The 12,752-nt window shown below is 52.9% G+C and overlaps 1 protein-coding gene across 1 annotated transcript; it reads left to right on the top strand.

Annotated features, from left to right (window-relative positions):
- The first annotated feature begins 6,725 nt into the window (after positions 1–6,725).
- C2CD4D (C2 calcium dependent domain containing 4D) lies at positions 6,726–8,102 on the top strand. Its single transcript, XM_030327041.1, has one exon. It carries the CDS (start codon positions 7,012–7,014, stop codon positions 8,038–8,040), a length of 1,029 nt encoding a protein of 342 aa, XP_030182901.1. The 5' UTR covers positions 6,726–7,011; the 3' UTR covers positions 8,041–8,102.
- The last annotated feature ends 4,650 nt before the right edge of the window (positions 8,103–12,752 follow it).

The following is a 12,752-nucleotide window of genomic DNA, read 5'->3' as shown; positions in this document are numbered from 1 at the left end:
TCTACGCCCAAACCCTTATCCTGGCAAGTGAAGAATTCAAGTTCAGGCCTAGGCTGAAGTTCCAGGATCTGGGGCTGGGGCTGGGGATTCAGGGGATCAGAGAGAATGGACCCTTTTGTGGCATGGAACAGGGCCAGAGAGTTGTACACAAAGTCAGCAGTGGTGGGGAGGTAGGGAAATCAGGTTCTCTTTCTAGTAATTAGACCACACACTTTCTAAGCCACCAATCTTGAATAATGGGTCAAAGATTGGTGGACCTAGATTTGAAGGGCCTTGACCCAGTGGCCCTCAAAAGCTAGAGTCATACCAGAGGCCATAGCCAGAAATCTTGTGGCAGCCAACTTTCCACCTCCCCCCCCATATATTCACATCAAAACCCTATTTTTCTGTGTTTACAGTTGCCCTGATAATCTACAAACACAGTGCATACCAAAAACTTGATGGGCCTGATGGACCTGTATTCACAGTCAAGGAGAGCCTATTTGTCATTAAAACACTTCCAGTCAAGGAAAAGAATAAAAACAAAATAGTTGTACTTAAGTTTCCATCTTAAAATAGATTAGATGCATCTGATACTTCTAAAAGAAACAGGTAGAAATCTACAGAGGTGGGAAGGCCCCACAACCTGTCTGAGAGTGTCAGGCTTCACTGGATAAGACCAGGAGGGTGAGCAGGGACACTGGTAAGTGAAATGTTGTCATCATCTCTAGGCTCTAGGGCTTTGACAAACACCCCTCCCCTCCAGGAGGCCAAGTTGTGCGGCTTTCTAGGCAGAAACAGGGGAGGTTCTGCCTCCACACTTAAAACAAATTTACCTGGAATGCAACTATTGTAAAAGTAGATGGAGTGGAATCCAACTGGCCATCCAGACAAACATGGCAGCTTCTCCTGCTTACAGCAGAGGATATGTGTTCTCCAGAAGCCTGAGTCAAGTGTCAAGAGAACTGAAGAGTAAATAAGACAGCTGTAAGAACAACCAGTTCAAGAAGGCAGGAGACATTGGGAGCTCATACCAGCTCTTGAAGAAGGGACCCCTAAGGCCTTCCCGGAACTGCAAAGCTAGATCATTCATCAAAGGTCCTGGGTAAGGAGCCAGAGCTATCAGACACAGTAGATCACCAAGCCCCTCACCTGCCAGCACCCGTAGTGAGCACTGGTGGCCAAGTTATGCTACCTGAGGCCACCCCTCAAGGCCATGGGACAGACAGCTTAGCGAGACCCAAAAGCCCAGAGAGTCCTGTAACTGTTGCCTGTCTACCTGGAGGAAAGGCCTGTGCCCTGCCTGCCTCTTCATCAGGCTTCAACCCAGATGAACTCTGTAATGCCCCATCCTCCAGGTGTGCCTCTACAATGGCAGTGGCAGGAAAAAGGAGATGAGGGCCCTCAGTCACATGTAATGTCCCCCAGGAGCAGCAGTGATGGTGCTGGAGGAGGTGAGGAGGCAGCACTCTGGGCCTCATTCAAGGGAGTAGTTCTGCTCAAATCCAAAGACCTCTAGGGTATAAGAAAGAACAATGCTCTTTGAGACAGAAGATCTTGGCTTCTAGTCTCAACTCTGCTACTGTTTGGCAAATCATTTCTTTCCAGGTCTGATATCTTACTGTTCTCATTAAGTCATCTTATGACTACTCAGTGTGCCAGTCATTTGTTTGATGGCTCCCAGATCCCCACCCCTCCCCTACTCTGCCTTAGATTGTGCAGGGCTAGTGCATACAAACTACAGTTCCCCGTCTCCCTTGCCACCTATCTTTGAGAGGCCCTAGTGGCCGACTGAAAGGCGGAAAGTAGAAAGAAGTAAGGGTAGTTCTCCCCTTCTCTTTGCTTTGAAAGGTGACTCAAGTAGTGCCTGTGTCTCCATGGTTCCAGATCCTGGTAGACAGTCCTCACCATCCTATTTGCCTTCTTAGCTTCTTCAATACCTTTGTAACAAGTTCCCTGTGTTAAAACTCCCTCTGTTGAACTACCCAGCAAGTGCTGTTTTCCTCACCAGACCCTGACGGATACAGCCAGGCTGTGGATTATTTGTAATCAGTTCTCAGTCCCCACACTGTGCAGCCCAGGTGGTGTGCACTCTTATATGCACCCCTGATTTCATCCACCAAGAGAAGGAAATGGAAGGAGAGAGGGAGCCAGAAACTGAATCGTCAACCACTGAGCAACAGTCCTAAACCAAATCTCTGCCCATTTTCCCCCTACATCTGTACAGCTGAGCACAGCTAGAGAAAAATCTTGCAGCCATGCTGCCCGGTCTCAGCATAAAGTCATGGTTGCTCTCCTAAAGGCGAGCCTGCAGTACTACCCAGGACCCATCTTGCATTTTCCCTAGAGCATCCAGTCCCCTGTCCTCCTGGGTGACTGTTCCTTTCCTGTTCCCCTCTACTCAAACCCTAAAGCCACCTTCTCCTCCATCAATCATCACTCTCAGCTGGTGACCTGAGTAATTAGAAGCATTCAGAGTAAACAAGTTCCCACTACCCACTCCTCCACCTTCTACCTCTATCCAGTTACTCTATGTTCTCCCCAGTAGCTGGGTGAACTGTTTACACAGCAGGCAAAGGACAATTCCCAGAATGATTTCTCACACACGACATCTATTTCTTCAGGAATATTGCTGCACCAATTCTCCTCTGTCTCTTCTACATTACCAATTTTCCCCTTCCTATGGGATCTTTCCCATCGGCATACAAACACACCACTATTTCTGTCATTTAAAATTTTTTCTCTTGATTCCACTCCCTCCCACCCCCGGCCACTACCCCATTCCCCCGTGCTCTTCTAGTAAATCCTTCAAGAGAATTGTTTTTGCTCTCTCTTTCCCCTAACCTTTCAGCAGCCCACTCCAACCAGGCTTTTGCTTCCGCCACCCCATTGAAACTGGTCTTCTCAAAGTCACCAGTGACTTTGCATTGCTAAATCCAGTGATCAATTCTCAGTCCTCACTTTACTGGATCTTGTCCCAGCATCTGGCACAGCTGGTTCTCCTCCTCTCCCCTCTAAATATCGGCATGCCCAGGACTCAGTTTGAGTCTCAAGCCTCAGACCCTTACTCTTTTCTACCTACACTTCAAGTCTTGTGACTTTAAATTCCGTCTTCATTTCTCTTGGTGCCCACATTTATATTTCCAGTCTGGAACTCTCCTCTGAGTTCCAGGTTCATAAATCCAATTGCTTACCCAGCGTCTCCATTTAGATGTCTGGCACGCATCTCAAACTTAATAGATCCAAAGCTGAGCTCCTAAACTTTCTCTCTTCTCAGCAAATGATAACTCCATTCCTCCAGTTGTTCAGGCCAAAAACTTTGTATCGTTCTCTTTCTCTTCAGATGGGGATGGGTCCATTTATTGGCTTTAGCTTCAGAATAGATCCAGATCCTGAGTCATGCCCCAATCATCTTGAACAAAGATTATTTCAATAGTCTCCCATCTGGTTTCTCTAATTATGCCTTTATCCCCTTCATTTCGTTCTCAACACAGCTGCCAGAGCAACTCTTTTAATACATGTCAAGTCATGTCACTCCTCAGCTCATCATAAGTAAAAGCTAAAATTGTCACAGTGGCTATAAGCCCCAACAGCATCTGTCCCTGTTATCCCTCTGACTCCCTCTCTTCTTCACTCATTCTGTACCAGCTATGCTGGCTGCTTTGCCTCCTTGAACACTCTAGGCATGCCTCCGCCTCAGAGCCTCTCACTGGTAATTCCTTCTGCCCAGAATGCTTTTCCCTCAGATAACCTTCCTCTCTCCTTCATGTCATTTCTAAAATGTTCTCTTCTCAAGATGGCCATCCCTGACCACCCCATTTAAAATTGAGTGCTCCTCTATAATCCTTTCCTACTTTTACTTTCTCCCCAAACACTGATTTCCTTCTAATAAACTGTACTATTTTTACTTTTTTTTTTTTTTTTTTTTTTTTTTTTGTCTATTATCTTTCTTCCTCCACTAAAGCATCAACTTCAGCTGGCTAGGAGATGTATCTCTTTTTTCACTGCTATATCCTCAAGTCCAACACAGTGCCTGGCACATGGTAGGTAGTCAATGACTGAATGAATGAATGAATGAATGAGGCCACAGAATCAAACTTGTCTGAATCCTACCCCACACCTGGACTTCTTATTATAGAAGCAAAAAATGTCTTATTGTCAAGTCCAGATTGAGTTGGGTTTTCTGTTTTCTTGTACTTTTAGCAGAAGTGAGCTGAACTGATGCCCATGTATTATCTTAGTCCTCATACTAACTCTGAGGATTAGGTATGTTCTGTCTTCCAGATGGGAAAAATGAACCCTGGACAGATTCAGTTATATGCCAGAGATCACACAGCTAGTAAATCACAGAGCTGAGATCCTCAACCCATCTGACTGATGCCAAAGCCATGAGTTCTTGGCTGCAGCACTCCATGCAGACCACCCTCCCGAGAAAGGACACCAGGGCTGAGCTGAGTGAGGAGCTAAAAGGTCTGGGTCAGTACTAAAGGGTCTGGGGCCACCAGGGACCTCCATAAAAGAAACACTTGCTCTTTCAAAACTCTCAAGTATCAGATGTTAAAATACCATCATGTTTCCTGCATTTCACCATTTGTCTTGTTGTTGTTGCTTGCATCTTTATTGTCTGTCTCTCCCCTTAGACTGCCCCCCATTCTATGTATCCCCAGCACATAACACAGTGAATGGAAGACTGAATTGATTCAGGTATAATTCTGCTTAATATCATTAATTCATTCAAGAAATCCTGATTAAGAACTTGCCTGTACTAAGCACTGTCCTCATGATGCTTACAGTCTAGTAAGACACTAAATAATCACATACAAAAATTACAGAGAAAAAAAAAACCTGTGACCAATGCCAGAAAGGAAAGGTATGGGGCACTGTGAAAGTATACAAGAGAAGTCCCTAATTTATTTTTTTAAGTTTATTTATTTTGAGAGAGAGACAGAAAGCCAGCACAGGAGGGTCAGAGAGGGGGAGACAGAGAATCCCAAGCAGGCACCACACTGTCAGTGCAGAGCCTGATGCGGGCCTCTAACTCATGTACCAGGAGATCATAACTTGAGCTAAACCAGAGTCAGAGGCTCAACCAACTGAGCCACGCAGAAGTCCCTAATTTAGATGGAAGGCTGTCAGATCTGAAGGATGAAAGGGGGGGTGTGGTCCTAGGGGAGGAAATAGCCTATGCTAAGATCCTAGGTAGGGAAAGAGCCTGACGCCTTCGAGAGACTGAAGGATGGTGGGTGAAACTGAGGGTCGCATCTTGCCAGTGGTGGCCTGTGCTTCCTAGGATCTGCTTGCAGGAGAGGGGAAGGAAAGGCGAGGCAGCCTCCATGTTCACAGTTTAACAGCCTTCTGCCAAAGACAGGGAGCACAGGCCCAGCTTGAGCTTGGCCCAAGGACAGAAGGAGCTTTGTCGTCAGTGTCTCTATGTTCAGACTTTGGATCCTGGTCACTTTTCCTTGGGCCAGTGTAATTCAGAGAACTACTCACAGAAAGTCACTCTGTCTGGGAAGCTATTGTGATGGCTCCAGAACTGCACAGGGTGTTGGGGGGAGGGGGAGGGGGTGGTCAAAGGATTCCAGCAAGGAAGGCTTTGCAGAATATGTGGTTTGTGTGATCAAGGCGATGGGTTTCACCTGGCAGGGCTAGGGTGTGGCCAGTGCAGCACACAGGGTGGTGGAGGCCACTGCCCGATGATAACGACCTCCTCACTGCAGCCCTCCCAGGGGCGGGGGAGCAGAGGAGGCTGGGGTCCCAGGACTGGCTTGCTGCTAGAAAGCTGGAGGAAGGAGTTAAGAAGGACGGGCTGATGACCGTGGAGACAGAGCTCTGTTTATCCAGGAAAAGAGGTCGTACGTAGGCAGCGGAGGCCCCTGCCAGCTCCTCCCAGAAGGAGTGGGCTGGGGGAGCAAGCCAGAGAGGAAGCTACTCCCCTCCTGGCTCTGAACGCCTGCTGATCAGAGGCCAGGAACCGGCGGCGGCCTACAGGTGAGGCCTGCACCCCGGACGTCCGACGGGGCCTGCCATGGGCTCGGACTCCCAGGCGGACGGCCGGAACGCCGCGGTCCGCGGGTGGGGCGCGGGGGTGCGGTGAGCGAGCGGCAGCGGAGCCTCTGAGAGAGCCGCTCTGGGGGTGGCGGAGAATCAATACCGCCTTTGTGCTCAGTGGTTTCCTGGGGAGAAAAGGAGTGGAGAGTGGGAGTGGCGGCCCAACGGCCGGCCCCGCCCGGCAGACTCGGGATGCGGCGGGGCGGGGAGGCTGGGAACGGGACAGTCAGGGCTTGGGGTGGAGGGGATTCTGTGTCCCCGAGAGGTGCATCTCCTTGGACGGCCCTGAGTGCTCGGAGGACAGCGGCCAGGTGTGCAGAGAGTCCGCTTCTGGCCTCGAGCCGCTCGGAAAGGAGAGGGAGGAGCAAGAGGAGGCAGGTGGGGCTGGGGCCAAAGGATGGCTCAGTCTTAGGAGGATTGAGCCGAGGCGCGGGGAAGGCAGCCAAAGGGGACCCCGGACAAGATCTTGGAGGAGAGTCTGCGTCTTCAGGACGCGCGAGGGAGAAGGGGATGAGCTTGCCCAGGGCCTCTATGCCTCTTCAGGGGAGCAAGATGTACAAGCGGAGTTTGGGATCTGGGTCCGTGTTTGTGACTACAGACCTTTTGGTGATTCGAGAATGTCCCTCTAATTCTCCTAACAGTAGCTAGAGTTCTTTCTAGTGGGTATGTTGGGCCTTCTTTAGAGTGAACACCGTTAGCACTAACTGCGGAGTCTGCATTTGCCGAGGCCTGCATCTGAAAATGTGACTGTCCGGTATCCTCCATTTCTCCCCAGGCCTCCAGGCTTCACAGCCCCGTTTTTCCCGCCCAGAGAGGGGCCCGCGCGCTGGGGGCAAAGTGCTCGGCCCACCCGGTGTATGTTCGGAGCGTCACCCACCTCAAGCCCTCTTCTCTCCTCCGAAGGCCTTCCCTCCCGGAACGCTGAAATTGCACCTTCTCGGCCTCGCGGAATTCGGACTTCCGCCATCCTCACCCCACTTCATGTGGCTCTTGGAGAAAGCCGGCTACAGGCTGGGGGCCCCGGAGTCCGGGCCCCGATGGGCGCCGTCCAACCTGCTCCCCAAGCGCCGAGCCCGGGGCCCGCCCGCGCGCGCCTGTCCTAACGTCCTCACCCCCGACCGCATTCCGCAGTTCTGCATCCCGCCCCGGCTCCCAGACCCCGGCGGCGCCCAGCCCCCGGCTGGGCGCGGCCTCCCCGCGGCCTGTTCGCTGCCGCACCTGGCGGGCCGCGAAGGCTGGGCCTTCCTGCCTGAGAGCCCGCACACTCGCCGGCGCGAGTCCCTGTTCCACCCGCCTCCCCCCCCCGCCGCCAGGGGGCTGTCCCCGGCGCACGCCCCGCTGCACGTATCCGCCCCGGACCTGCGCCTCTGCCGGGCCCCCGACAGCGACACGGCCTCGTCGCCCGAGTCGTCGCCCTTGGGCTCGCCGCGGCCAGACCCCGGCCGGCCCCGGCCGCGCTCGGCGGCCCCGGAGGAGGCGAGCTCCGCCCGCACTAGCCCGCACGCGCCGCGCCGCGTGGGGCCGCCGCTCTTCCACCCGGACTTCCCGTGCTGCCGGCTGCGGCCCACCAAGGAGAGCGTGCTGCGCCTCGCGCCCCGAGGCGGCCAGCTGCGGCTCTCCGCCGAGTACCTGGCCGGGCCCGGGCGGCTGCGCCTGCGCCTGGTGAGCGCCGAGGGCCTGCCGCGGTCGCGGGCCGGGCCCGGGAGCGGCGGCGGCGGCTGTTGCGTGGTGCTGAGGCTGTGGCCGCGCGTCCGGCCGCGGGGCCAACGGAGCCGCGTGGTCAAGTGCAGCGCCAACCCCATCTTCAACGAGGACTTCTTCTTCGACGGGCTGGGGCCGCCAGACCTGGTGGCCCGCAGTCTGAGGGCCAAGGTGCTAGACCGGGGCGCGGGCTTCCGCCGAGATATCCTGCTGGGAGAGTGTGAGACGCCTCTTATGGCCCTGCTGCCCCCCTTGGGTGGGGAGCTGGGTCCAGGGGCCTCCCTGGCACCTGGCCATCTCAGTCCATAGGCTGAGAACCTGTCTTTTCCTCAGGAGGCCTCCACTCGATCTGCAGTATTCGTTCTTTTCAGGCTGCCTGGCCGGTATTTATTTTTGCTAATAAAGTGTCTGCTTCTAGCAGGGTTTCTCCCCTGTTGGCACCCTATACTCTCAGATCTGCAGCCTACTCTCTTCCCTCTGCCATGGCTGTACCAGGGATGGAAGAAGCGCGTTCACACTGAGTTGGAGCAGACCTCAAGTGGTGGTTCTCAAACTTGAATAAGCATTAGAATAATCAGACATCAGCAATGCTGAATGAGTGTGTTAAATATGCAGACTCCTGGGCTCCATCCCCAAGAGACCCTGAAGCTAGTTTAATAGGTCCGGGCTGCGTAGGTCCTAAGATCCTGTCCAAAAAGGCCTCCACCCCTCCTGGGGGCCCTCCAATCACTGAGTCACTCCAGAAAAAAGGTCTGTGACTGAAACAAACATCAGCCACACTCCCCCTGCCCCCCACCAGTCCCCCTATCTCCGGGGATTCCAGCAATCCTCCACTCATCTACTCCCCACTTGTACCCACATCTGTCATGAAAAGAGATGAAATTTCTGTATCTTGATGAGTGAGTCAGGAGACACCAGACACAGTGCTGAGTTAGGTGTCCTGTCTCTTGCTTATTCCTGTGCCATCCTAGGAGGCAAAGCAGGAACCGAGAGTCAGACCAGCACGTGGGCACTGAATGATGGAGATAAAATGTCCCAGGGATTCATATGGGGAGGGAGTCCCACCTGAGTGTGAGAGCACTTCTTTTTTTTTTTTAATGTTTTTTAATTTATTTTTGAAGGAGAGAGAGAGACAGAGCATGACTGGGGGAGGAGCAGAGAGAGAGGGAGACACAGAATTCGAAGCAGGCTCCAGGCTTGATGCTGTCAGCATAGACCCCGACATGTGGCTCGAACTCATGAACCGCGAGATCATGACCTAAGCAGAAGTTGGATGCTCAACCAACTGAGCCACCCAGGCACCCCGAGAGCACTTCTTAAGGATGCCCAGTGAATAGGGGGAGGGTGGGGATGATGGATAAATGTAGGTCAGATTCTGTCTACCTCCTACCTAAATGTCCCGATGTCAGCAGTGACCTTCTTCTCTCTCCACCTTCCCTGGAGTAGGTTCCTCTTGGCTCAGGCCAGGCTTAGAGAAAGGAAGGAGGGAGGAGGGGAAGAAAGGGAGGAAGGGAGGGAAGGAGGGGGGAGGAGAAGACACTGGGCCAACCAGCTTCTTTCCCCCTCCCCCTTGGGCCCTTTCTCAGTTTCCATGGTGCCCTGAATGGGGGCAGGGAGGGGCGGGAAGAGCCTGCTGGATCCTGATAGCCCTCAGTATGTGTAATGCTAACACAACACACACATACCTCCATTCAGATCGCCCAGATTCCTTCTCCATCCTCTGGTTAGGTACCCCCACCTGTTGCCCCAGCCCAAGACCAGTAAAATCTAGCTCCAGATGTCCACCAGGTGGTAGCATTGACCAAGCAATAATAAGTGCTAACAGCTACCAAGATTATCACCAAGCAAGGAACTGTTCAACAACTTGTCGACTCAGTTTCTTCTTCCCAGCAATTCCCAGGAGAGTTAAGTACTATTGTTATCCAATATGACCTTGGTCTTTACTCATCTACTGAGGAGTAAAGCTAGGATTTGAACCCAGAGAGTATGGCTTGAGTCTGGGCTCTTAATCCCCTCATTATCTAATATATAGGTGCCAGCTGCAAGTTCCCAACCAGGTCACTCTGAAAGGGGTCTCCTCCTGCCCTAGGATGACAGCACTCCAATTTTTTCAATCTGTGAAGTCACCCATGGGTCTAGCTCTGTCCTTAGAACTGTCCTACTTCAACCCCACCCCACCCCTGCCCCCATAATAACCTTTGGTAAGCAACTACATTCGATGCCCAATTGAAAGTCCCTGGAAAGAAATGTAGAGGCCCTTTAACTTTCATTCCTGCATTCCTGCAATACAAGGTAGGGAGGACCCACGAGGTGCCAGGCAGTGATCAAAACAGACATGAGGTTCAAACAAGTTACAAAGTGAGTAAGTAAAATGTATAAAAAAAAAAAAAGTTATTTGGTAAGATAGAGAAAAAGAAAGCAGGAAAGGGGCATAGAAAAGGGGAGTCACTGGGGCGCCTGGGTGGCTCAGTCAGTTGAGTGTCCGACTTCGGCTCAGGTCAGGATCTCACAGTTTGTGAGTTCGAGTTCGAGCTCCGTGTCGGGGTCTATGCTGACAGCTCAGAGCCTGGAGCCTATTTCAGATTCTGTGTCTCCCTCTCTCTGCCCCTTCGCTGCTCATGCTCTGTCTCCCTCTGTCAAAAATGAATAAACGTTAAAAAATTTTTTTTTAATTAAAAAAAAAGGGGGGGAGTCAGATAAAGAGAAGGGAGGACTATAGGAATGGAAAGAGAGAGGGATGGACCAAAACATCTTTTGTTAACCACAGTACTTTGTACCAGGTCTCGTGCCTTACCTGTGTTATCCCAGTAATCATCACAACCGCTCAGTAAGGTAGTTATTGTTTGTTAGTCCCATTTTCCTGACAGGCAGGTCGGGGAAAAGCCAGGCTGCAGGGAAGGTTTAGGACCCTGGCTCCACCAGATGCCCCACCCCACCCTGCTGCTCAGAGGCGGCTGTGAGGTGGGAATTCACAGAGCAATTCACTCAGTTCAAAGCTGTCAGCCGGCCCCTGTGATGGGGGCCACAATGTCCCTGGAGAAACTTCCTGGCCAGCTAAAGCCACAGAAACGTGCCCTAGGACAAATCAGGTCCTAAGAACCCCTCTTGTGTGCACACAGCTGGGGCCTCAAAGCCTCCAGGACAGTTATTGTTGTCCCCTTTTTACTGATGTGGTAACTGGAGACCAATAAATGGCAGGCCACCTTCTTATCCAAGTCTTTTGGCTCTAAACACCAGAGCTCCTGCCTTTCAACCCTCCTTGCTGCATCCAAACCTAAGTGACCACAAATGTTAACTGACAGATGAGTGATACAGGCAGGGTCACCATAGAAAGTTCAGGGCCAGGAGCTGGGGTCAAACTCCTGCTGTTCCCTCTACCCACAGTGGCCTTTGTGACAGGAAAGGGGAGGGGTGGAGGCTGTGAGATCTACAGATGTTTATAGAGCACTGGTTGTGCTTCTTCTAATGGTTTGGGGAGGAGGAGGGACAACCCCCTCCTTGGGTCACTCCAGTGGGTTGGTGGGTTGAGGTCTCCCCCCCCACCCCCCGTCCCGCATGGACCTCCTAGAGAAGACCCAGGAAAGATTGTCCTAATCAATGAATCAGGCTTCCCAGAGGGGTGGCCCTTGGAGGATGGGGCTGGGGTAGTATGTGGTCCGCAGCCTGCCCAGGCCCCACATATACTTTCCACCTCCACACCCCCAGGCACCCCCCTGGAAGGGCAGGCTCGCACTGAGCTTCAAGTGGTTTCTGTGGCTTAGGGGGTGGGGGGGGGAGGGAAAACAAGTTGGTGACTGCTCTCCAGTTCCAAGCCACCACCACCACCCTCCACCCTCTCCAGGCTGCTTGCTGGCCCCCTGAGTTGAGATTCCCCAGCCTGATAAGGGAACTTGGGCACGTGGGGGGGTGAAATGATTCTCAGATCCCTATCAGCCTCTTCCTTGCATAAGAATGTAAGAATGCATCGGAGGAAAAAACCACTGCCTGATTTGAAAGGACTGATTCCTCCAGAAAAAGGGGCTGTGATTGGAGCAGGAGGGAGGAAGGTTAGGCATGGGGGGGGGGGGGACTTCCAAAAGGATGACCATGGTACCTTCTTGCCCTAGGGAGAAAGAGCCCCAGGCATGTATGCTTAGGGCAGGGAAGGAGTAGAGACCTGAGAGTGTCCAGGAGGCACGTGACTCACAAAGACCCAGAGGCCAGGACCCTGTCTTCCCGACCCCCGACCCCTGGCACTTCGTCCTCACCCCGCACAGTGGCACAATTAGCATGGCTAGGAGAGACAGCCATGGCTGTAGTATCTGGGGTGGGCAGGACCACCTGGCACAGTGCCAGGGCCTCCACTCTGTACCCACAACTGGGATGTCAGAAAAGACCCTGGGAGACCCAGAGTCACAGAGGAAGAGAGGCTGAAAGAGGAGAAAAAATGGAGAGGTACAGAAGACAGACCCATAGACAGGGAGGAGCTGGCAGGGAGAGACACAGATAGAGGATCCTGAGTGGAAGCAAAGCCAATCACTGGGCTAGGAAGTGGGGAGCAGTCCAACACGACCCCAGCCCTCCACTGCAGCCCTGTCCCTCAGCCTCAGGCTGGCTCCTCCTGTTTGCCAGGGGGCACTGGGTGCTTTGGAGAGTTTTGCCTCCCACTCCAAGCCTGCCCAAGGGGGAGAGCCCCCAAAGCAGACCAGCATCCTGTTCTGTGCAAAGAAGTATATTTAGAGGCATGGACCACGCATTTACCAAAAGGACACGGGCTACTCAGAGGCACAGGCACACAGTCAGACTCTCGGCATGAGAAGGTCCCCAGAAGGGTCCACTCCATTCCTCCTCTCTCCCTATCCCCTTGCCCACTATCCTAGGAGTTGGGGAGTCCTCTACTTTTAACCTTTGTCCCTCAAGCTGCAGCCATTGGGAGACACTGGGGGGCTACCCAGGAATGGAGGTGCTGATGGTAGCAAGAGCGTGAAGCCTCCAGAGTGGGGCAGGAGTGGAGAAGGGCACGGTGGGGGGGCAGGAGAGGG

Source organism: Lynx canadensis, chromosome C1, assembly GCF_007474595.2.
Source record: "Lynx canadensis isolate LIC74 chromosome C1, mLynCan4.pri.v2, whole genome shotgun sequence".
Taxonomy (NCBI): domain Eukaryota; kingdom Metazoa; phylum Chordata; class Mammalia; order Carnivora; family Felidae; genus Lynx; species Lynx canadensis.
Note: the sequence above shows the minus strand (reverse complement) of the source record. Positions and strands in the feature narration are given on the sequence as shown.

Excerpts from the sequence above, each read along its gene's own strand:
- C2CD4D (XM_030327041.1), top strand. The coding sequence starts at position 7,012 with ATGTGGCTCTTGGAGAAAGCCGGCTACAGGCTGGGGGCCCCGGAGTCC.